General features: G+C 38.0%; 1 protein-coding gene across 3 annotated transcripts in view; it reads right to left on the bottom strand.

Moving 5' to 3' along the window:
• arhgap26.S (Rho GTPase activating protein 26 S homeolog) overlaps positions 1–25,363 on the bottom strand; it is a 318,698-nt gene that overhangs the window by 47,543 nt on the left and 245,792 nt on the right. Inside the window, exon 21 of one of the 3 annotated variants that reach the window (XM_041588729.1) lies at positions 11,240–11,294. The exons of the other annotated variants lie outside the window; for them this stretch is intronic. Coding sequence (XP_041444663.1) covers positions 11,255–11,294 — 40 coding nt within the window. The 3' untranslated portion in view covers positions 11,240–11,254. Of the gene's footprint in view, positions 1–11,239; positions 11,295–25,363 lie in introns of those variants that run through there. 3 annotated transcript variants of the gene reach the window in all.

The following is a 25,363-nucleotide window of genomic DNA, read 5'->3' on the forward strand; positions in this document are numbered from 1 at the left end:
TTTTTCGTCCGGCGGAGATCGGTCGTTTGGTCGATCGGACAGGTTATTATCGGCTGCCGATAATATCTCTGCGTGTATTGCCGATCGTACGATTTTCAGTGGGAGACTGTCACCAGCTTTGGTTGGACATAGATATCGTACGATTGCTGTCAGGGGCAGAACATTGCTGATCTGTTCTTTAACTAATCTGACTGGTAAGACTTTGATCTGAATGGTTAGTGGCGGGTCGGGAGATGGGAAAGTCTTTGCATCTATGGCCAGCTTAAGACTGGAGAAAGATTTGTCAGACTAACCTCTCCACTTGAATTTGTTTCATAAGATTCAGAGTGTGAATTTCATAAGAGACCAGCTGTCATCTTTGGCCACATCATTACCTGACCAGAAGTAATGCACAGTGGACCACAGCTTGGCTTACAGCACCTGCTTGAAAGCAGTATCTATCTGCACTGCTGGTTCTGACTCCTAAAACCATGAAGCTGAAGCCAGCTGATTAACAGAGCTGGAGGAGGACTACTTTTGTTCTCAGGTTTGGATTTTCAACCGCTACCTCTTTGCTACAGATTGATTGGGGATAGGAACCCATGTCCCACTTCTACTACAGAACGGTCAACCTTTTAATGGTGATAATGGGGGGACCTGCCAGTGTACCCCCCAAAAAAATTTGAGGCCCGGAAGTGATGTCAGCGGAAGTGATGTCAGTGGAAGTGATATCAGCAGGCCCAGATTTGTGGCATGACCACAAAGGCCCGGCCTAGGGTGGCAGAAATTCAGGGGTGGCATGCCACCCAGCTGCATTCAAGTAAGTTGCTCCTCTTCCGCATCACCTCTGTGTCGTCCTCCCTGTCTCTATGTGCCTGCACGTATATGCGCACACCTCTAATATGCAAATATACATGCAGGCACAAGGACACGGAGAGGAAGACGCTGAAGGGGAGGACAACGCGGGAGGGGAGGGTAAGGGAAGAGAGACGCTGAGGCGGAAGGGGACAAAGACAGAGAGGGAGATGCATTCGGGGGAACGATGATCGGAGATGGCCTAGGGGCTCCTCCGTTTGTAAACCTCAGTCTGGATGTCAGCGGAAGTGATGTCAGCGGAAGTGATGTCAGTGGAAGTGATGTCAGCGGAAGTGATGTCAGCGGAAATGACGTCAGCGGAAGTGACATCACACACGTGCACACAACCTCTTCCTGGAGCCAAATATTCTGTGCTGCACATGTGCAGATTGCTCCAAATCACATTTAATTAGAAATGTATGACAAAGTGTGCAAGCTTCCCGCATGTACCCTTGCTATCAGTGGGCTAAGCAGAACTGTGTGCACACACGTTATTACAATTCTCTCCCCATGTGTATAATGTGTACTCTTATCTGGATAACCCACAAACATCTGCAGAGCAGACTGCCTGGGAAACAATCTGGAATGCGCGGGACACGTGACAAACACCAGAACTGAAAAACATTTTATAAGTTCAGCTAAACAAAAAAACAAATAGGCTATAAATAATATACTGTATGCAAAGACAGAGGTTTCTGCAGTTAATTAGCTCTTATACAGAAATAATTAATCATTCCTGTCATAGTATGTTGCACACACACAGTTTACAACCCAAGAAAAAAAAAAAATAACAATAATAAGTATTTAATGTTCGACAGCTTCCCCCCCCCAGGCCTAAGCACATTATAGCATCAATGTGAATGAATCAAGTGACTTGGCCAAGGTCACAAGGGGATGAATGTGGAATTCAAACTAAAGGCCCAGGATGGAGAATTGATTTACGAGCTGAGCTCTTAAACCGACACGAACACTCATATACAAGTTAGTCTTAATTAAACAAGAAAATTAGTGATTGACCCTTTACAGATGAAAAACGCATTCTTATAAATAAGCAAATGTAACTCTTTAGCGGTATGTATACTGTATAGAACAACCCTATCATGTAGCCGGCGACTTACTAAACCTAATTTTTCTCAGGCTTAAAGGAAAACTAAAGCTTAAAAAAGAAGTAGGGTACAAATGCTGCATATAACTATGTTTTGGGGTTCTGTACCAGTCCAAGGCAACCACAGACCTTTACAATATTATTATACTTTTGAAGAAGCAATAATGCAGCCAATACATAAGCTAGGAAAACCAACTTTTTTATCTAAGGTTTCTGATGTATTAAGTACCTCCTTAATGACACTGCTTCACTAGACTAAATGAGAATCAAAGCCTTGGCCTTGGATGCATCCATACCATGATAAATGAACTTCCAACTAAGGGGTAAATTTATCAAAGAGTGAAGTTCCGCCACTAGAGTGAAATTCCGCAGCTCTCAATTCATTTCTATGGGATTTTGAAAGGCGTATTTATCAATGGGTGAAGTGAAAGATAAATACGCCTATAAAAATCCCATAGCAATGAATGGAGAGTGGCGGAATTTCACTCTAGTGGCGGAACTTCACTATTAACTTCACTCTTTGATAAATATACCCCTGTGGCATTTTATAGACACCTTCATCAGAGCTTTCAAGGAAAAGCCGCCCACCCCATTTACATCTTTAGCATTACAAGGTTACTTGTGATGGGCGAACTTATTCACCAGGCTTGAATTTACGGTGAATTCCCCGCGATTTGTCGCCGCGAAAATTTGCTGGCCTGAAAAAAAATGGACTGCATTTTCGCCAGTGAATGTGCGCCGGTGTCCAAAAAAACGGACGCCAACATCAAAAACGAGACGCTGGCACAGTTTTGCAAATTTTTCGCCGTTTTGCAAATTCACCAATTTTTCGACAAAGCAAAACAGCCCAAATTCGCCCATCACTAAAGGTTACCTCAAAACAGATTTTGGGTATGAAATCTCAATGGCAGACTTTAGATATTTGGTCTAATTCTAAAAAAAGTGTTACCTGTGTAAAACAAAAAGAATATATATATTAATTAATTAATAAGTATTAATGTTTTGGTATCTTACCCCTCTTAGACTTGTATAAGATTTTCCCTACAGTATCTCACAGTTATGCTGGAGATGCCATGCTCCAACTGGCACTTATACCATATATTCTGGGACTGCCCCCATATACAGATGTTACTGGAGCGTTACTAGAGCGTTATTAGAGCGTCTGGAACATGGTAACACTCAACTAGACATTGTTACCTTTTTACTAGGAAAACCCATTGAGGGACTCCCTTAACAACTTCAGAAACTGGATCATCATGTATTGACTGCTGTCCACATTTCTATACCATCCTAATGTAAAATGAGCAGATCTTCCCAACAAAGATTGACAACAGAATTAATGTAACAAAAAGTTTGAATATAATATTTATTTTATTCAGAATAGAATACCCCAATTTTTGAGGGTCTGGTCACCAATCGATTCGAACGATTCAAATTTGGCCCGAATACGGACCTATTCGACCCAAAAAAAAAACTTTGGCTTAATTTTGGTTTGTTTTCTTTTTGAATTCGAATTTCGAAGTTTTTTCAATTACAAATTCGACCCTTGATAAATATGCCCCCAAGTGTCTACATATCCCAAAGTATTATCAGATATGTGATTTTGTATTTGCTCTTTTCAAGCAAGCTTATGGAATGGATTTTCATTTGAATGCCACACATATTGGTCAGAAGGTGAGAAAATCTATGGCAAATCACAGTGGGAAGCAACAGAGCAAAGTCAAATCTCTCCCCCCTGCATAACACATTTCTACAAAGATAAAGTCTTTCTTTTTAAAATAGGTAAAGATATGGGACCTGTTATCCAGCATACTCGGGACCAGGGATTTTCCAGATAATGGATCTTTGCGTAATTTGAATCTTAACACCTTAAGTCTACTAGAAAATCATGTAAACATTAAATAAACCCAATAGGCTGGTTTTGCTTCCAATAAGAATTAATTATATCTTAATTTGGATCAAGTACAAGCTACTGTTTTATTATTATAGAGAAAAAAGAAATCATTTTTAAAAATGTGGATTATTTCATTATAATGGAGTCCATGGGAGATGGCCATTCTGTAATTCAGAACTTTCTGGATAATGGATCCCATACCTGTATTATACATGTTAGTTTTATATGACAACAGGCAGATGACATTTATAATCACAATTAGAACATTATTGGGGGAATGTAATAAAAGTTGCTAACGGAAAAAATATTCGCAATGCGAAAAGTTATGCCTTTGCACGAACACATTTTGCTTTGTGGGAGTTTAATAAAGCTTTTGCGAACCAGGAAACAGCTTAACAACCACTACCGACAGTGGAAGAATGTTTTGCTCATTTTATAGTTTGCGTCAGTGCGCAGTGAATGTAATAAAACTTCTTACTGAAAAAGTCATTATGTTTGCTCCAAAAGATTACGACACCTTCAAGCACTTCTTAAGGTGGTCATAGACGCAAAGATCCGATGGTACGAATCGAGGATTCGTAAGATTTTCGGACCGTGTGAGGAGAGTCCCGACATTTTTCGTCCGGCGGAGATCGGTCGTTCAGACAGGTTTGATTTTGTCCCGACTGATCGCGCCGGAGCCCATTGCCCTCTAATCGTAATCTGATCGTTTGGACATAGGGCCGAACGTTCAGATTACACCCGTTATAACCATGCCCGTTAGTGGCATATCGGGGAAAGATCGGCTCGTTTGGCGATGTCGCCAAACGAGCGGATCTTTTCGTCTATGGCCACCTTTAAAAGTGGGCAATACGCAATTAAAATCCGCAATGCAATAACAGTTTAAAGGAAAACTATACCCCCCAAACAATGTAGGTCTCTATAAAAAGATATTGCATAAAACAGCTCATATGTAAAATCCTGCTGCATGTAAATAAACCATTTTCATAATAATATACTTTTCTAGTAGTATGTGCCATTGGATAATCCTAAATAGAAAATTGCCATTTTAAAAAATAAGGGCAGCCCCCTGGGATCGTAGGATTCACTGTACTCACAAACATACCAACAAACCATACATGTTAGGTCACATGAGCCAATTAACAGACAGAGTTGTGTCTTTTGCTTCCACACTTCTTCCTGTTACAGTTAGAGTTGTAGTATTTATGGTCAGGTGATCTCTGAGGCAGCACACAGACCATCACAAAATGGTGGCTCAAGGCAAGAGATGTAAAAGGGCAATATTTACTTAAATATATATTCCAGTTTGGTAAGATTGTTTAATATGCCACTTAATATGATATGAACTATCTGTTGCTTAAGTGTTCATTTTGGGGGTATAGTTTTCCTTTAAGGCAGAGTATTACATTGCGAAATGAGAATTTTTATTCTTATTTGTGCAAACGGCTTTGCTCTTTGCGACTTCTATTACATCCCCCCATATATTTTGTAATAATAATAATTTGCCCTGCACCAGTAGGTTTTCCTTTGGTACAAACTGTGTCATTCCACTTGCAGAGTTCTCTTTGTGACTTTACACAAGGATGTGCTCACATGATATCACAGAGAGTAATCCCCGATAAACATAGCGCTCATTCTTTCAGCCTGCTTAATTAGCCTTGTCCAAAAGTGGATCCGAGCCAGTGATAGAAAAAGTGTTAACAAGTTAAGCCACAGGAGAAAAACCTGATCTCTCACTGACCACAATCTAATGGAACCTTTTTTTTTTTTTTGACAGGCTGTGGTTTTGTCCCAGTGACAAGGCTGTAATTACTTAACATTCACTCTCCTACATTCATTCTTGGCTCACAGAACAATCAGCAAAGCCAGGATCTCTTGGCTAGGACCAATCTTGGCCATACCTCGAAATTTCTTCCAGCCTTCATAATGATAACAAAAATGTTACTGCTTGTTATAATTCCATAGCAGCCAAACTATGGCTTCCCTCATCTGGAAAACTCATTATCCAGAAAGCTCAGACAATTTTAAGCAAATATTTAAAATAATTATACCCCTTCTCTCTGTAATAATAAAACAGTAGCTTGTACTTGAGGGTAACTAAGCTGCATGAATCCATATTGGTGGCAAAATAATCCTATTGGGTTTATTTCATGTGTAAGTGGTTTCTTAGTAGACTTAAAGGGGACCTGTCAACCAAACATGAAAAGCAATTTAATAAAAGTCCTTTTAAAATTAAACATGAAACCCTAATTGTTTTTTTTATTAAAGCATCCATGCCTATTATAATTGTATTTAAAAATCCAGCTGTCAATCATATATTGCCTGCCCTGTCTCTATGGCTCAGGCATAGATGCAAGCAATTACTTTCACTGAACTCTTTACATTCCCCTCTCTCCTTATTTTCTATAATTGTGGTTACCCCATTCTGACACATTAAAAGACCAGTAACGTCAACATTTTTTAAAATTTTAAAAAATTCGTTAAAATACATCGGAAAAAAAACCCACGAAGACAAATGAAATTTTCAAATCGCAAAGTCTTTATTAGGAAATAACTTACTGAACCTCCGCTTGCGCTCCTCTTTAGAAAAGGCGACACAGCGACAATCCATTGTGCGGCGCTCGATTTCTCCTCCCTGGCTATCTCCTATAAGGAAGGCAGGGAGGAAAAATCGATCACCGCACGATGGATCACACGATCGCTTTCTGAAGAGGAGCGCAATCGGAGTTTCGGTAAGTTATTTCTTAATAAAGACTTTGTGAAAACATGTTTTTTTTAAAAATGCATCAGTTAAGAGTGCTACTCCAGCAGAATTCTGCACTGAAATCCATTTCTCAAAAGAGCAAACAGATTTTTTTATATTCAATTTTGAAATCTGACATGGGGCTAGACATTTTGTCAATTTCCCAGCTGCCCCTGGTCATGTGACTTGTGCCTGCACTTTAGGAGAGAAATGCTTTCTGGCAGGCTGCTGTTTTTGCTTCTAAATGTAACTGAATGTGTCTCGGTGAGACATGGGTTTTTACTATTGAGTGCTGTTCTTAGATCTACCAGGCAGCTGTTATCTTGTGTTAGGGAGCTGCTATCTGGTTACCTTCCCATGTTCTTTTGTTTGGCTGCTGGGGGGGGAAGGGAGGGGGTGATAACACTCCAACTTTCAGTACAGCAGTAAAGAGTGATTGAAGTTTATCAGAGCACAAGTCACATGACTGGGGGCAGCTGGGAAATTGACAATATGTCTAGCCCCATGTCAGATTTCAAAATTGAATATAAAAAAATATTTTTGCTCTTTTGAGAAATGGATTTCAGTGCAGAATTCTGCTGGAGCAGCACTATTAACTGATTCATTTTGAAAAATTTTTTTTTTCCCATGACAGTATCCCTTTAATACAGGTTGTGTTGGTGGTTTTTTTTCGTGGTATACCAACACATTTTTTTTTTAAAGAAATTTTGATGTTACTGGTCCTTTAAAAACAAAAGGTAACGCAGGATTACAATGGCCCAAAAATGACTGCATACCTGTAATTTACATGATCTGGGTGAGTGTCTCCCAGTCCAGATAAATAAATATTAATCAAATATTAATCACTGAATTTATACAATGACTTATTGGAAAAGCTAAATTTGAGAAAAAATATGCACAATAATGCTTTGTCATATACATGTCATTGTATGTAATAATTTCCCTGTATTACTTCTTTTTACAATCTCAATAGAAGATTTTATAGGACAGTAATCATTTATAGATTATGAACACAATATAATGGCAAGGCCTTGAAATGAATGACTTTACTTTAGACCTGTGTCTCTACGGAGCGATTTCTATTGCCAAAACATAAATCAAGTGGTTTCACTAAACACCTTTGTGTTTGGAATGTAAAATTGCAAATCGATAATGAGGTGCTAGTTGCATTTTGAAGAGGAAAGCAATGAGTCTAGACCTAAATCCAGCCGAGTGCTTGTGGAAAACTGCAACTGGGAGGAGGAAGCCTTTAAACCTGAGAGAACTGTTTGCAAAAGAAGAGGGGTCCAAACTGTCAGTAGAGAGATGCAGAATGACTAGAGAAAATGCTTGATTTGAGATATTATTTCCAAAGGTGGTTTTAGCAAATATTAAGTCTTGGATATTAATAATTCTGTCAACATCATACCCGTGAAGGTAATTTAATCTTACAGAAGCAACTAGATGTGTGTTATCATTCAGGTTTAGAGGAGATAGTGTAACCTTTTTAGCCAAAGCTCTATTTAAACCCACTGGTACAGTAAGATGGAAACCCATCAGTAAAAATATATCATTGTCTGGTTATGTAACTGCTTGTGGTAAACTTATGATGAAATAATCATAGATACGGTGAAAGAAGAAGTGGGTGACAGGGGCTTAAAATGTGGTTTCTGTCCAAACTGACTTGGGGTTGAGAAAGTTCATCCATATAGTAAGTATTGCAACACATTACAACATGGAAATGCTTGATATTCTAATTTAAACCCTTTTTTTTGGTTCTCAATGGTTGTATTGCATGCCATGTGAAAAGTACCCAGGTAGTCAAATAAAAACAATCAGTATGGCAATGAAATATAAATTTTATATTAAACTGTAGATTCCAAGGACAAGAAGAAAAAACAGCGGAGCACCGTAGGAGTCCAGTAAAAGTATTAAAAAATGAAAATTTTATTTAATAAACATGTAAAAGCATGATTACAGCAGCAGTGAACCCTGGCTGCCCGCTTAACGCGTTTCGTGGCGTCCTGCCACTTCATTAGAAGTGGCAGGACGAAGTGATGAAGTGGCAGGACGCCATGAAACGCGTTAAGCGGGCAGCCAGGGTTCACTGCTGCTGTAATCTGCTTTTACATGTTTATTAAATAAAATTTTCATTTTTTAATACTTTTACTGGACTCCTACGGTGCTCCGCTGTTTTTTCTTCTTGTCCTTGGAATCTATTTGACCGCATGGGATGGCGGCTGGGTGTGCAGCACGTTTGAGTCCAGCGTCTGGTAAGTGCTCCCACTAAATACAATTTTTTCTGGATATTAAACTGTAGGAATATTAGTTCTCGAAATCACATACTGTATGTCAAACAGGAACTCTGAGCACTCTCCAAGCACTTTCAAGCCACTCTCAGTGCACTATAGGGTAGAACTAGACAATCGCTTTCCACGCGATACTGAAATACAAATGCCGGATGGTGTTGCAGCGCTGATCCGACGCGACACGACTGTCGGGTGCAGTCGCTGCACATTGCGTCTGCATCTGACAGTCGTGTTACGTCGGAACAACGATACAACACCATCCTACGGCTATAGCTTACCTTATTTTTCCATCGCATCCGACTTGACGCCTGCGTTTTGGCGAAATCGCATTGGATCCAGCAGAATCGCGTGGAAAACGATCATCTAGTTCTACCCTAAGGGTAAGACTACACGGACGTTTTCGGTGCGATCTGACGCGCTGCTGCACGCTGCATCTGCATCCGACAGTCATGTCGCGTCGGATCAACGCTGCAACTTCATCCACCATTTCTATCTCTTACCTTATTTCCGTCGCATGCGATTTCTTGCATGCGTTTTGTCACAGCGCGTCGGATCGCGCTGAAAATGTCTGTGTAGTCCTACCCTAAAGTTAAATAATAGCAATCACAGAAATGTCCTTCACCTGAATGGACATTGAAATAGAATGCGCAAAGTCCAACTAGAACTGCAAGACTCCCTCCTCTTAAAGGGCATGTAAAGTCTAAAATAGAATAAGGCTAGAAATGCTGTATTTTGTATACTAAATATAAACATGAAATTACTGCACCACAAGCCTAATCAAACAATTCAACAATTGAATTCAATTTCAAAGTTGGCTACAGGGGGTCACCATCTTGTAACTTTATTAAACATATTTGCAAGACTAAGACTGTGCACATGCTCAGTGTGGTCTGGGCTGCTTAGGGATCGTCAAACAAAGCTGCTTGAGTTCTGCATGGCTGGGAAGTAAGGCGGGGCTCCCCCTGCTGTTCATAAGTATGATTGTTTCCCTGCTCAGCAGTTAGGGACCGTCTGACAATTCCTATCCACAGCAGTAAATGAAGGGAGAATTTCACTGCATAACACTCAGGTTTCTTATAAAAATGGTACACATTTTTTAATTAAAGTATATTGGAGATAGGTTTCTTTTTCATTAAAGAAAGTAAAAATGGGATTTTATTTTTTGGCTTTACATGCCTTTTAACTTCACCTTCAGCATGAGATGGTTATCAATGAAAACTCTTCTATGTTTCCATTTTATTTGTTCTTAATCCAGAACTATTTGAGCACTCACAATACAACAATCTTCCCTCGATTCTAAGTTAGAAATATAGAATTAAGAATTGATTTGAATTATTTAACAGGATACGATCATCATGACGTTTATATATCATATCTTTGCTAAGGTGGGGATCTTACCTCCTCCAAAACTTGCTCTGTTAAAAGTTTTCCTTGTGTATTATTGGAATTTGTAGCATACATGGGCCAATCAGGTTTGCTATCTGACTCAGAACTCCGACAGGGGACACAATTCTGGGCAAACACTTAGCAGGAGGCAGGAAGGGGGACCAGTGGAGACTTTTCACCGTGGGGGGTTTAGTTCTCCTTTAAGTCTACTAGAAAATCATGTAAACATTAAATAAACCCAATAGGCTGGTTTTGCTTCCAAAAAGGATTAATTATATCTTAGTTGGGATCAAGTACAAGGTACTGTTTTATTATTAAAGAGAAAAGGGAAATCATTATAAAAAATGTGATTGTTTTGATAAAATTGAGTCTATGGGAGATGGGCTTTCCATAATTCGTAGCTTTCTGGATAATGGTTTTCCAGATAATGGATCTCATACCTGTATATGGATAATTGTCAAGATCGGAGAGGCGACATACATGTACCAACAACCAATATTACTGGAATGTGTATGGCCAGCTTTATTCAGAAACATGCAAACATGGCCATCACAATCCCCAGATTCTAATCTCTAAATGAATCTCAAGTGTGAGAAGAAAAAAATTCCTATTATTCATTCCCCCGACGTAATTATAAAATAATAATACCAATGAAAAAGAATTAATCAACATGTTATACCAGTTACACTGTAAACCAACAAGCGCAGACATTTTTGGGATTAGCGGATAACTGCAATGCACTGATTTCTCAGCATTATGAGACATTTTTACTGCAGGAGCTTCAAGGTCCCCTTTAGCCCTGTCCAGCTCTTTCACAAAATGTTTTATGAACGATGCTGAGAAACAGTGAGAATAAATCTCAGATTTCTAATTTACCCTACAGTAGCACCTGTAATAAATGGACTGGCTGTGGCACCACAGTAATTTACAGCATGCCATAACTCAACTCATGGGACCAACACACACTATTCACATGCCAAAGTTCAGAAACATAAGGCAACAACTTACCTTGGCAAAAGGCCAGATATATTTTTCGGGTTCAATCTGCAAAACACATCAAAGTTAAGACTAAATGTATCTTGCTTGTCCTGAAACTACATCATGCTGCCCTTGTCACTATGCTGCCTCTCTTCATGGATAAGTAATCCATAAAACTTTCCTTCCAAGAACTACATTTGATAATCTTTAAAAGGGAAATATCCTTGCCTGTTTAAAGGAAAAATACCGACTTCTGTACGCAGTGATATTCTGAGATCATTTCTGGCTGGCCTTAATTTGTTTTTAAATGTCTTTATTTTCTGCAACTTGCCCGCTAACTAAACTAATAAACCTAAAGGTGTACTTATTTATTAAAAAACCTGGATCTCAAAAACATGAACCAAAACATGAAAGTAGCAAAATCACATTCTACTTATCAGTTTCAATGAGTTGAAAATTGCTTAAATTTTGCTAGGATAACTCCTATTGACTCCTACATAAACTTACCAGTAGGCGTATTTGTCCCGTTTCGCTTTGCCACGAATTTCGGGAAATTTGCGAAACTAGCAAAAATTTGTGAAACGTTGATTTTAAATCCGGCAACAAAATTGGTGCCGGCGTCAGAACCATCACTGACAACGAAAAAACTTTACAACCGGGCAAATTCGCCGCAACTTCATGCATGCCGAATAAATTAGCCCATCACTACTTACCAGCTTTCAAATGGTAATTTTCTAAGCCACGCCAAAACCAGCACCATATAGTATAGATGATTGCCTTCAAAATTAGGGGGGTTTCATTTATCCTATATGTCTCCTTTAAGCACATTTTCAAAGCTTAAAGGAGACATATAGGATAAACAAAACCCCCTAATTTTGTAGGCAATAAAGTATACTATTTGGCACTGGTTTTATTTTTTGGCTATGAATTAATATTGTTTTTAAAAATAGCCCCATAATTTGAGCTCCCCATAGATGTCCTATAGATGTCCTAACTGTCCCTGCAGGAAGCACAGTAGCAGGGGGTCAGCCAATCACAGCAGCAAAGACAGGTTTCAGTTCCCTATCAGGTCAGCCCAGCTGCTGATTGGTTCCTATTCTACAGTAGTAGTAGGGTTTTTTCCATAAATTTTCAATAAAGTAACCAGAAACACAACTTTTTAAAGCACATTCCTTCTATATGTACATACTTTACTTTAACAGATCTCCAACATTCAATTCAAATTTCTGAGTTTTAACACAAATAAGGGGTTGTGGTACAAACGTATATTTTAATATTAATAAATGACACCCTTAAAGGGGTTGTTCACCTTCAAACTGTTTTTTCAGTTTTGTTGGTTTCCGATAGATCACCAGAAATAAAGACTTTTTCCAATGACTTTCTATTTTCTATTTGTGACTGTTTTTCTAATACTGAAGTGTAAGTTTAATTTTTCACCTTCTAAAGGAGCTCTGGGTGGGGTCGCGACTCTTTAGCTGTTTTAAATTGATACATTTAGTTGATACATTTCTTATCTTTGTCCCTGCTGAGCAGAATCCCTAAGTTTCATTACAGGCAGCTGTTAGACTTGATACAATAGTTGCTAATACTCCACAGATACGGCTGAGAAACTAATTGTATCAACTAAATGTAGCAGATTGCAACAATTCAGATGCTCCTGGATCACTGAGCTGCCAGACTGAAACCCCAGAGACAGGAACATTAAGGGGCAGATTTATGAAGGGTGGAAGTGAATTTGAGGGACTTTTCGAAGTCAAAAAAAAATTGAAATTCTAAGTAATTTTTTGGATACTTCGACCATCGATTAGGATATTACGAATTCGACTTCGAATTTGATTCTAAGTAAAATCGTTCGAATATTCGACCATTCGATAATCAAAGTACTGTCTCTTTAAAAAAAAACTTTGATTTCAATACTTCGCCAAATTAAACCTGCTGAAGTGCTATGTTAGCCTATGGGGACCTTCTAGAGCATTTTTCTAAGTATTTGGAAGTCAAAGTAAAATCATTCGAACGATCGCTGAAATCCTTCGAATCGTTCGATCCGAAGGATTTAATTGTTCGATCGACTGATTTTACTTCGACCGCAGGATACCCAAATTCGCGGAAAAAAACTTTGACTTCGATATTCGAAGTCGATGTATTTCAATTTGATGGTCGAAGTTCGAAGTATTTTTAAATTCGAATTTCGACCCTTGATAAATCTGCCCCTAAAACTTACATTTTGGGAAAACAGTAAAAAATAAAAGATGGAAAGCAAATGAAAAAAAGTCTTTTTTTTATGGTGAACAATCTAAAAACAACTCAACTGAAAAAAAGTGTCTGGAACAACCCTTTTAATCATAAGATAAATTGTACAAAAATTCAAGGAGTATTCTCTTTTTAAATGCATTTAGAGAAGCACCGTGGATTCATGACTAGCTGCCAACAGGCCTGGAAGGAAGGTTCCTTGTACACAATGAGTTATTATAGAAAGTTTATAGTGCCACAGCACCAGAAAATAAATGGATATAAAAAAAAATTAAACAGTTTTTTTTTCGCATTTGGGGAGGCACATTTCAGAGCAAGCAGCCTGTGTATTTCAGTGTATAGCTCAGTACATTATTTCACAAATAATAAGACTCCCTGCAAATAGGAATTCGAGACATTTCAGACACAATAGGTTTAAAAAAATGCAAAAAAAAATTGCAGTTTGTGGTTTCACAACATATATATTTCCTTGTCAACTCGCAGCTGTTCTTTTAGGCTATTAACAAATGAATAAGTTTGCGCTTACGGACTTTTAGGGGGGGGATTAAAGAGTTTTATTTCAGTAGTGCACAATTACTTGCCGTCATGGAAGCGGTTTTTAGAAATGGTGATGTCTGCTGTGTATAAAGACAGAGCCATGGGGGTTATGCTATAAAGCTTGCACCAGGTCTAGTAACCCATAACATGGAATCAGCAGGTAGCATTTACTAGTCACCTGTTTTAAACACATTTAGGGGGTCATTTACTAAACTCCGAATGCATTTTTTTTTTTTTAAATCGGACTTTTTTACCCAAAAACTTTTGTGTTTTTTTTACAGAAATGTATTCCCCCAGGTAAACTGATTACAAAATTATAGTCAGTGCATTGAAATTGTCATAACATTCTTTTTATTTCATATAAATGCCCTGTTCATCAAACTTTACATTCATGAAAGGATCTTCCATTTGCAGACCTTTGGAACTCTAAGGGGCACATTTACCTAGGGTCGAATATCGAGGGTTAATTAACCCTCGATATTCGACCGTCGAAGTAAAATCCTTTGACTTCGAAGTCGAAGGATCTACCGCTATTCCTACGATCGAACGATCGAAGGAATAATCGTTCGATTGAACGATTAAATCCTTCGAATCAAACGATTTGAAGGATTTTAATCCATCGATCGAAGGATATTCCTTCGATCAGAAAATTGTTAGGAAGCCTATGGGGACCTTCCCCATAGGCTAACATTGGCCTCGGTAGGGTTTAGGTGGCGAACTAGGGGGTCGAAGTATTTTTTAAAGAGACAGTACTTCGACTATCGAATAGTCAAACAATTTTTTGTTCGAATCGTTCTATTCCAAGTTGAAGGTCGTAGTCGAAGGACGAAGTAGCCCATTCGATTGTCGAAGTAGCCAAAAAAAACATTCGAAATTCGAACTATTTTTCCTCTATCCCTTCACTCGAGCTAAGTAAATGGGCGCCTAGCTGTCAAATTGTGAAGTTATTCAGGGGGGAAATTTCATCCCACGTAGTTCTTCCCAGAGGTGCAACTGGCTTGTAGGGAATTTTATTCTGACCTGACGTTGAAGCTCTTCCCCCAACAGCTAAATTGAGTTGTGGTCTAGTTAGTGTTCCAGTCTGTCTATCCACGAGAGTCCTCTGGATTCCAGTTTCTTAACCAAATACGTTTAGCATCGTTTAGAATTATGATTTGGATCACTGTCCTGGCTGCATGAGGATCAGTTCTCATTACAGGGGAAGGCAGGATATTGTGAAAAAATTATTTTGCGAGTGATTCCAAACTTTTAAACACTAGTGTCTATGCAGTGCTACTGTGCATTTAATATTATATTTGTACGTGTTCTAGGGGCAGATGTTTCCAGGGTCGAATTTCGAAGTACAAAAAACTTCGAAATTCAGCCATCGAACTAAAAAAACTTTCGAGTACGTTTTTTCAACAAATTTGGCAATCCTGCGGTCGAATAAAAATTGTTTGAAGGAACGATTTTTAGCGATCGATCAAAGGATTTTTATTCGACCAAAAAAAACTTTTGGCAAAGTATGAAGTCAAAGTTTTTTTTAAAGAGACAGTACTTTGATTATCGAATGCTCGAATAGCCAAATGATTTTTACTTCGAATCGAAGTCGAGTGGTCGAATATAGCCTATTCGATGGTCGAAGTACCCAAAAATTTACTGAGAAATTCTAAGTTTTTGAAATTCGAACATTCACTCGAGCTTAGTAAATCTGACCCCTAGTGTTGGGCAGGTACAGTATATATATATATATATATATATATATATATATATATATATATATATATATATATATATATATATTTCTCTTTTTTTTCCACTGATTTGTTACTGGTCTGTATCAACTGTCAACAGGGATGGGCGAATTTGACCCATTTCGTTTCCACAAAACTTGCCGTCGCCGACGCCCATTAAAGTCTAGGAGCGTCAAAAAAATGTTGACGTGCGGCGAAATTTTTTTTTGACGCCCGTCTTTTTTTTTTGACGCACGACACAATACAAGTCTATGGGCGTCATTTCTGTGGTGAAACATGTAGAAAAAATTCCCCATCCCTATTGTCATAAAAACAGTCTATGAGGTTTGGGATCTGTGATACTGCAGAGAATTTATACTTGCTCTTATTTCATACCTGGGAAAGCTTTATGGGTAGGTTAGGACAGCTTTATAGGTAAACTAAGATTGCTTTATGGCTTGCCTATGACAGCTTTATGATTATGCTAAGCATTCTCAAATTCTTTCTGTAACGAACAGAAATCTGATGTCAATAAATAAGAGACTTCCCATGAATAAGGGGCATGTGTGTTATATACAAAGGGACACGTATGTTATATATGAAGAGACATTGTAGGGCAGATTTATTAAGGGTCGAATTGAAAATTCGATTTGGAATTTTCACAAAAAAATGTTATGGTCAAAACTATCAAATTTGACTAGGGAGTTATCGAAACTCGATACAAGTTTTTTTTTTAAAGAAATTCGAATTCGATTTTCGAGATTGATCATACTCTGGCCCTTTAAGAATTAGTCTATTCGTCACCTAAAACCTGCCGAATTGCTGTTTAAGTCAATGGGAGAGGATGATGGATCAACTTGGAGATGTTTGCAGCCTTTCTGACATTCAAGATTTTTTTGAGTTTGAACAAACTCAATTTGAGTTTTCAGGTCGTTTCAATTCATCCAAGTTGGAAAAATATTAACAGGCAGGAACAGTAATAAGGAATGCCTGTACTTTCTTCCAGAAAAGATGGCAGCCCTCCTGGGAGAATGTAGAACCTGGATAACTCTCTCCTACCCTAGCACATTCCTTTGTTCCTTTTACCTTTGCTTTACCTTTGTTTATGCCTTTTTCAGGTTTAGTACTGTCAATTTACAAATAAAAGCTTCATTTTTTTAAAGCAATACTTTGTTCTAAGCCATTATATAACAGAGAACTACACTCTATTATACATAGAAACGGCAATGCATCCTTGAGGACATTAAAAAAAAAACAGTTTTGGCTGCATTATATTTATTATAAATTTAGAACACTGAGCCATTGTTTGCAGGGTAAAAATCTACATATGTTTTTCTTTTAACATCCATGTGGTCTATTGTATCAATATTTAAATGGCGGAAGCTCATAAATCAGGGTTAAAAAAAGTCTATCATCTTCATATACACTGGTAGTTTAATCCGAGCTCTGTCCTGCTGGGAAGAAACAGTTGTATCTCATTTGCTTGGGGGGTAATGGAGAAAATCAATATATGAGGTCTGGCTTCTGTTACTACTGGGGAAACAAAAACAGACCCTTTTAATTCATTCCTGAGATCTACCGCTGAATAACACTAGAAGGGAAATGGCAAATTTATAATTGACAATTGCAACGTTTGGAGAATAAGGGTGTCGGTTATAATTTAATTAAATAACTGAAAAGAGAATAAAAATCGGTTTGATGTGCCATCAACTGCAAATAAATGTTTTCAGGTGATTCCTTTCAGATATATGAAGGGTCAGATAATGCAAACTACCAGCATTAGGAAGCAAGCGGCCGACAATATTGTGAACCATTAAGACCAAGGAAACCGAAAAATATAATTGGATTGAGAATTTACTTTTGGGAGGTTATTTACTAAACTCCGAATGCAAAAATCACAAAAAAAATGTGATTTTTTTTAATATAAAATCAGACTTTTAAAAAAATCGCGAATTTTTCGGAATTTATTAAACCCCGAAGATGGAAAAGTCTTTATTTGAAAATCCGGCATCTCAGACCTGTCGATGTTGCATTTAAGTCAATCGGAGAAGTCCCAATGATTTTTTTATGTGCGCTGGGTTTTCTGAGTTTTCAGGTGAAAATTATGAAAAAATTGTGAAAATCGGATGAAAAAGTCAGGAAAATTCGGGAAAATCTGATTTTTCCCCATAAACTACCAGCATTAGGAAGCAAGTGGCCAACAATATTGTTAACCATTAAGACCAAGGAAACCGAAACATATAATTGGATTGAGATTTTACTTTTGGGGGGTCATTTACTAAACTAAGAATGCAAAAATCACAAAAAATTCACGAATCACAAATTTTTCGGAATTTATTAAACCCCGAAGATGGAAAAGTCTTTATCTGAAAATCCGGCATCACCTGTCGAGGTTGCATATAAGTCAATGGGAAAAGTCCCAATGATTTTTTGATGTGCGCTGGGTTTTCTGAGTTTTCAGGTGAGAATTATGAAAAAATCTTGAAAATCGGATGAAAAAGTCAGAAAAATTTGGGAAAATCTGATTTTTCCCCGCAAAGCAAATTATCAGGAAATTGTAATAATAAATAAGTGTAAAAAACCCAAGCTGTTTTGATCAGAGTTTGTAGCAGAAAATATTGAGATAAATTCGGACTTTGATAAATAACTCCTTTGGTGTTCACTTAAAGAAGAAGCCATTTATATACAAAAGAGATGATCCAATGGGCTGATAGGTGCATATTATATTGTGCCTTTATAAACAAGAGGGGTAAAAAGAGCAGACCATGTACCTGCTTCTGTTTGGTGCCATTAAGCTCTACTCCATGATACCTTTATGCTTGCTTCCATTTGGCATGAACTATGGAGGCATTCATAAAGCCAAGAGTGAGTGAAATTTCAAGGATAAAGTCGTTTTTGTCATTGAGCTGGTAAGAATCACCCAGCACCGCTGAACTTTAGTGAACTACAAAAGCTTTCAAGCACTTAGCTCCATATGAGACAATAGTAGCGATTAATAAAATCATACGCCACGTTCTGAGAGATGCATGGAATGGATTCCTTATAGACTGACGGGAGGTGGGAGCAATTGCTCAAAAGTCTGCATTAAGATCATTGACCAATGTGGCAACATCTTATTTAGGTCTCTAGAAAAGCAAATGTGTAAAAGCGCAGTAAACTGGTTAAAGGGCCACTTACAGGAAATAAAAGTGCCTTCTATGTACAGGTATTTAGCCAAAAACAGAATTTCTAAATTGATAGAAATAGAAATAATTGGTATTTATGAATGAAAATAATTTGACGGGCAATTTAGTATATACAGTATATGACATATATGATTTTGTACCTGGGACCATAATGGCTAACACAGGCTTTAAACCTTAGGTAAAATGATCTCTTTTGCAGCTATATCGTAAACCTGTTCATCAATCAGTATACAACTAGACTTCCTACACTTTTGGGCCCCCTAACAGCTACTTAGCCTTCTGTCCTTATCATTCTGCCCCTGCAGTTAATATGGAAGTGCTCAGTGACTGGCATGTACAGCTCTCCTGCCACAGAATCCTTAGTTGACATCCCTTTATACAGTATATCATTTGTCCCCCCACCTTTAGTTTGATGTCAAATATAAATCTGTGAATAAATTAAAGATGTTTGCATGTGCTGTTGGTGCAGACAGACCAATTTGTACAATACACCCTCTAGAGCAGAGGTACCCAACCCTTTTTACCAGTGAGCCACATTCAAATGCAAAAAGAGTTGGGGAGCAACACAAGCATGAAAAAGTTCCCGTAGATGACAAAAAGGGCTGTGGTTGGCTATTTGGTGACCCCTATGTGAACTGGCAGCCTACAAGAGGCCCTGTTTGGCAGTACACTTGGTTTTTATACAACCAAAACCTGCCTAAAAACCAGGAATTCAAAAATAAGCACCTGCTTTGAGGCCACTGAGAGCAACATCCAAGGGGTTGGTGAGCAACATGTTGCTCGCAAACTACTGGTTGGGGATCACCAGTGTAGAGAGTGCAGTGCCAAAACAATTCTGGTACTACGTGCCCTTTTTACACACTAAAGTTTTGCTACAACTCTTTCTGTTAGGGGGATTTTATTCGCAATAACGTTGCGCAAGCCAACACAGCTTATGCTGTAGGCCATGGGTGCAAGTGTCATGGAATGAGTGGAAGAAAACCCATGGGATCCAAACTGATGAGTTTACTCTCAACTAATCTTCAAACTGATGAGTTTACTCTCAACTAATCTTCAAACTGATGAGTTTACTCTCAACTAATATTCAAACTGATGAGTTTACTCTCAACTAATATTCAAACTGATGAGTTTACTCTCAACTAATATTCAAACTGATGAGTTTACTCTCAACTAATCTTCAAACTGATGAGTTTACTCTCAACTAATCTTCAAACTGATGAGTTTACTCTCAACTAATCTTCAAACTGATGAGTTTACTCTCAACTAATATTCAAACTGATGAGTTTACTCTCAACTAATATTCAAACTGATGAGTTTACTCTCAACTAATATTCAAACTGATGAGTTTACTCTCAACTAATATTCAAACTGATGAGTTTAATCTCAACTACGCTCCAAAATGATGAGTTTACTCTTAACCACTCTCCAAACTGATGAGTTTACTCTCAACTACTCTCAACCCACTAGGTAATGAGGATTCTGGGAGCCTCAAGAAAAGCACAACATGGCAACACAGTTACTAAGGGACTGCTAATGACAAACCAGAACTAACATTTTCCATGCATAGACTGCTGCTGGTTTGGTCATTGCCAAATACTTGCACCAAAAAGTAGCATGAAACCTTCAATACACGACGTGGCAAATGGAAGTCATCACTCTGTATTGTCTTTTAGTTCTTTATAAACTAAAACTTAATGAACCAGATGAACATAGGGACGGTGTATGGGGCTACTGGCACCTAGTAGTATAATTGTTATAGTATGTCCTCTTAAAATGAAGCTCCAGGTGTTATGACTTTCAGCCCAAGGCTTGCCAGACTCCAATCTCCTACAACAGTAAAGGAGGATCAGCCATTTAGCAACTGGGCCGTATTTCATTTTAAGCACTGCTTAGCTGCATGTCTGTCATATATTTATTAGTTCTGGCAGTCTGACCACAGTCTGACTCAACAGGCATTTCTGCTAGTGAAAACATGGAGCACACAAGTACACGGAAACCGGAGCAGAGAAGGGGAATGCTGTCTAACATGGTAATGATTCAGGCTGTTGGAAACTTTTGGTGACAAAACAATGATTTGCAGTACATTCATTTATTTTTCAAACATCGTTTCCCTGTATGGATGAAAGGCTCAGCAATGTCAAGTTCCAACCTGACAGTTTGGAAAATACAAGAGTATATGGAAAGAACCATTTGCATGTCAAGAAAAGACCAATATCAGAAAACCCTCCCTTAAGAGATCAGAAAGGCAATGTCAGTGTCAGTATCACTTTAATCACCAACTTTTTTAACCCACATTAAAAATCAGTATTTTTAGGCTGTTTGGCAGCCCGAAGATTGGCTCAGTATGAAAGGCCATTGTTACATCTTGTTGCACTTAAGATCTGCACCCCTATGCTGTGATAGATGTTAAAGGACAAGGAAAGTTAAACTAAAGAAGTAGGCTATGTTTCGAGCTTCTGTACCAGCGCCAGCCAACCAAATCCCTTTAGCAGTGAAGATCTGTTTCTCCAAAGATGCCCCAGTAGCTCCCCCAGGGCCATCAGGGGAGGACAGGGGGGACAAGTGTTCCCGGCACGATGCTGTCAGTTACTGAACTTAGGGGCCGACTCAAAGTATACAGTACTTATAGAAATGTCACAGTATAAGGCTGATTAGTAATTATTATGGATACTTACTACACGGCAGCACAGAAACCAGTGCAATTATCATCAGAATTTAATAATCAGCCCTGTAGCATCAGCTTATATGACAGACAAACCTCATTTTCTGCTTGATAATTTGCAACAACCCCTAAGCTTAGCTTCTCCTCAGCTGTTTAGAGCCCACTGAACATGTGAGTGTCACAGACACTTTCCAAGATGGTGACCCCCTGTGACAAGTTTGAAGTCCTGGATCATTGCTGCTATTGACAAGCTGAAACTTTAGGCTGATGCAATAAGTTTAGTATATAAAACATGGCATTTTTAGCCCTATTCATTTTTAGGGTTTAATTCTCCTTTAAGGCCTCCAAAAGTTCCAACTAGACCCAAAACCTAATTCTGCTGCGCCTGCAACCCTGGCATTTTGTTATTATGGCCCAGAGTATACACCATCTATTTAACATGATCCTTCAGATGTTAATCAGGTGCAGTTTGGGAAATCGATTCCAACAACAAATTGCGCAGTTGTAAGCAACAACAGCCCCAGAACAAGATAAAGGAAGGAGTTACTTTAGCCTTCTAAATGTCATTTAGCAAAAACATGTCACCTTGGCTTTGCATCTATTAGATATGTGCATTTCTAAAGTAAATATTGCCGATGTGCTTCAAAGTTAAGGTATGTATGGGGCAGTCATACCAGTACTGTGAGCACTTCTGTGCTCTGGAATTTATTTTGTTAGATCAGGAAAGTGCACAACCAGTGAGATGTTACTTTGAACTTGTATAGGTCAGTAAGGATAATAAAGGCAGATGCCTGAATCAAGTTCCCCATAGGTTATTGTATTAGGGCAAGGTTCTCCTGTGTATATACAGAGTCATTTTCTTTCAAATTTGGTCAGATGCCTAAATCCCTAACAAGACCTTTTTCTGATATGGAACACCCTGGAACCTAGGAATCCCCTGATAAAAAAGGAAAACTATAGCCCCAAACAATGCAATGCATAAAACAGCTGATATGTAAAATCCTGCTTCATGTAAATAAACCATTTTTTATAATAATTTACTTTTCAGAAGTATGTGCCATTGTGTAATCCTGAATAGAAATTTTAAAAAATAATGGCTGCCCTCCCTGGGATCCTACGATTCCCGGTGCACACAAACAAACCAAACCACCCATGCATGTTAGGTCACATGAGCCAATCAATGGTCAATCTGTCTTTTACTATCACACTATTACGGTTAGAGCTGCAGTATTTCTGGTCAGGTGATCTCTGAGGGAACACACAGACCATCACAAAATGGGGGCTCTAGGGAAAATATGTAAAAGGACAATATTTACTTAAATTTATACTGTATTCCAGTTTGGTAAGATTTTTTAATATGTCACTTAATTTGTTGCTTAACTTTACACTTTGGGGGTATAGTTTTCCTTTAACAGATATGAAAATGGAGGCATTAAACTGCACCCTGCAATAAACCCTATCAGTCTCGAATGCTTACACACCACCAGCAATAGGTGACCTATATACAGTCATCATTCTAACAAGTCATCGAACGTCCAAGTCACTTTATAAGTGTACCTTTGTGGAGAAAGACAATATGGCAATCATGTTTTGTGACTGAGATCATATGAATAAATGATCAACTGCTAAATATTTAATATTAACAGAACAGCTTTTTCCACGATATACAGAATTGCATATATTTAAGTTATATCTGTCCCAGACACAGAATGCATCTAGGAATATTATTTCTCCAACATCTTGATTTCATTAAGTTCTCCTATGTCTCCATTGTATGTTATTGCTTATATTTTGGATAATTAACATTAGGTACTGCATCATAATAAAGCTAATTAGAGGTCAGTATAACTAATTATGGCATCAACAAAGTATTGTCCTGGGAACTATTACTGAGGGTGACATAACATATTCCTCTGCATGAATTTACTGTGCTGCTGAAATGTCTTACTTTATCCTGCATGGAGTGGTTATAATTAATAAAGTGACCTAGATAAAAGTCATCATGACTGCCCCAGGACAGACCATGCCCCTAAATCTCAGCAGGTATATTCCGCATATGATACAGGTTACAGCTTCAGAGCTGGTGCAACATATTTAGCAATTTTACTATGAGGGCAGGGACACTGAACATTTTCCTTGAAAAATACCTTTGTACATTCCCCTTGCAATGTTTGTTCTGTTGCATGTATGTGTCTGTCGCTTTGATTCTAGCAACCCATAACACAAATACTATATGAACAATGTGGCAGAATATTAGGGTAGAAGATTAGCAGGGTATGAAGGTTTACAAACACTGCATTAACACATATACATGTATATACTGTATCTTATAGGATCAGCACGCTATTATGATTATGATTATGAATGACTTAGCCATGTAATCAAACTTTGCATCTCCTCTACCTTACTGAAGACACTAGGGAAACATGTATAGATTGAGTTGCTTACATTTGGGCTTGCCCAGTTGCCCAGTGGCTATGTCAATTGAAAATACACTTGTGTAGGGACAAAGACAAAAACAGAAATTACAGTGAGTATGAAATATATGTATGTATGTATGTATGTATGTGTGTCATGCATTCATTTACTAAACACATACCTGTTGTATTTAGCCAAATACCTAATCTGCAACATAAAAGTTAGCCAAGCACCAAACCAATTCTGAAATGTACGCAGAATTTAAAAATGGCTTCTGCTATAAACAAAATATTGTCTCATTCACAGGAAGTCATTTTGGGATTGGTTTTATCACCCATTTCCCATGGATACCAAAACTGTGCCAACAGTTTTGGTATCCATGGGAAAGCAGGCACCATGGGAAAGCAGGCACCATGGATTTTTTAATAAAAGAAGCATTGACTCAGCCACTCTCCACCACACTCTCCACCACCCCAGACAGGAGGCCCACCCTCATACTAAAGTCATTTGCAATAACTTTTTACTGGTGTCCCAAAGAAATCATAGACCCCTTATTTTAATGAACAGAAATAACTATTGTACAAAGGTGCGAGAATCCGTATTTTCATTAAAGGGGAACAATCGCTAAAATGAAAATTTAATATAAGCTTCGTCATACTGAAATAAGAACCTTTCTAAATACAACCAATTAAATATTATGTATTGTTTCTGAATTAATTAAGTTTATCTTCACTATCCCTCTCTCAGCATCTGTTTCTCTTCATTCTGTCTTCATGCAGCAGTTGGGTGTCAGATATTCATTGACAGTTGGTTCCAATATATCCTATAGGGGGGGGCTCCCTTTCCTAGCAGATTAATTAGAGCTCACTCAAATAACTGATACAAGTACAAGTACTGATACCGTACAAACAAAATAACTGTCTCTTGCACAAATCCTGCATGTAGAAAGACAGGATTTCTGGTTATATTAATACAGTGAGCTCTAATACATCTTCTAGGCAAAAGGAGCCCCCCTATAAGATATATTAGATCATTCATCTGACACCCAACTGCTGCATGAAGAGAGAATGAAGAGAAACAGATGCTGAGAGAGGAATAGTGAACATAAACTTTATTATTTCAGAAACTGTACATAATTTATAATTGATTATATTTAGAAAACTTCTTATTTCAGTATGATGAAGCTTATATTAAATTTTCATTTAGAGATAAGAATCTAAGAACTTTAAGAATGCTGCAGGGAGCCCACTAACGTTTCAGCCTGTGGTCGCGCCTATAAGTATATAAGTAATAAGTTTTGCATTCCTTTATTTTCTGGAGGTGGACTTAATTACCGCTACTATGCATAAATGTACAGAAGTCCATGCCGCA

This window comes from Xenopus laevis, chromosome 3S (genome assembly GCF_017654675.1).
Source record: "Xenopus laevis strain J_2021 chromosome 3S, Xenopus_laevis_v10.1, whole genome shotgun sequence".
Taxonomy (NCBI): domain Eukaryota; kingdom Metazoa; phylum Chordata; class Amphibia; order Anura; family Pipidae; genus Xenopus; species Xenopus laevis.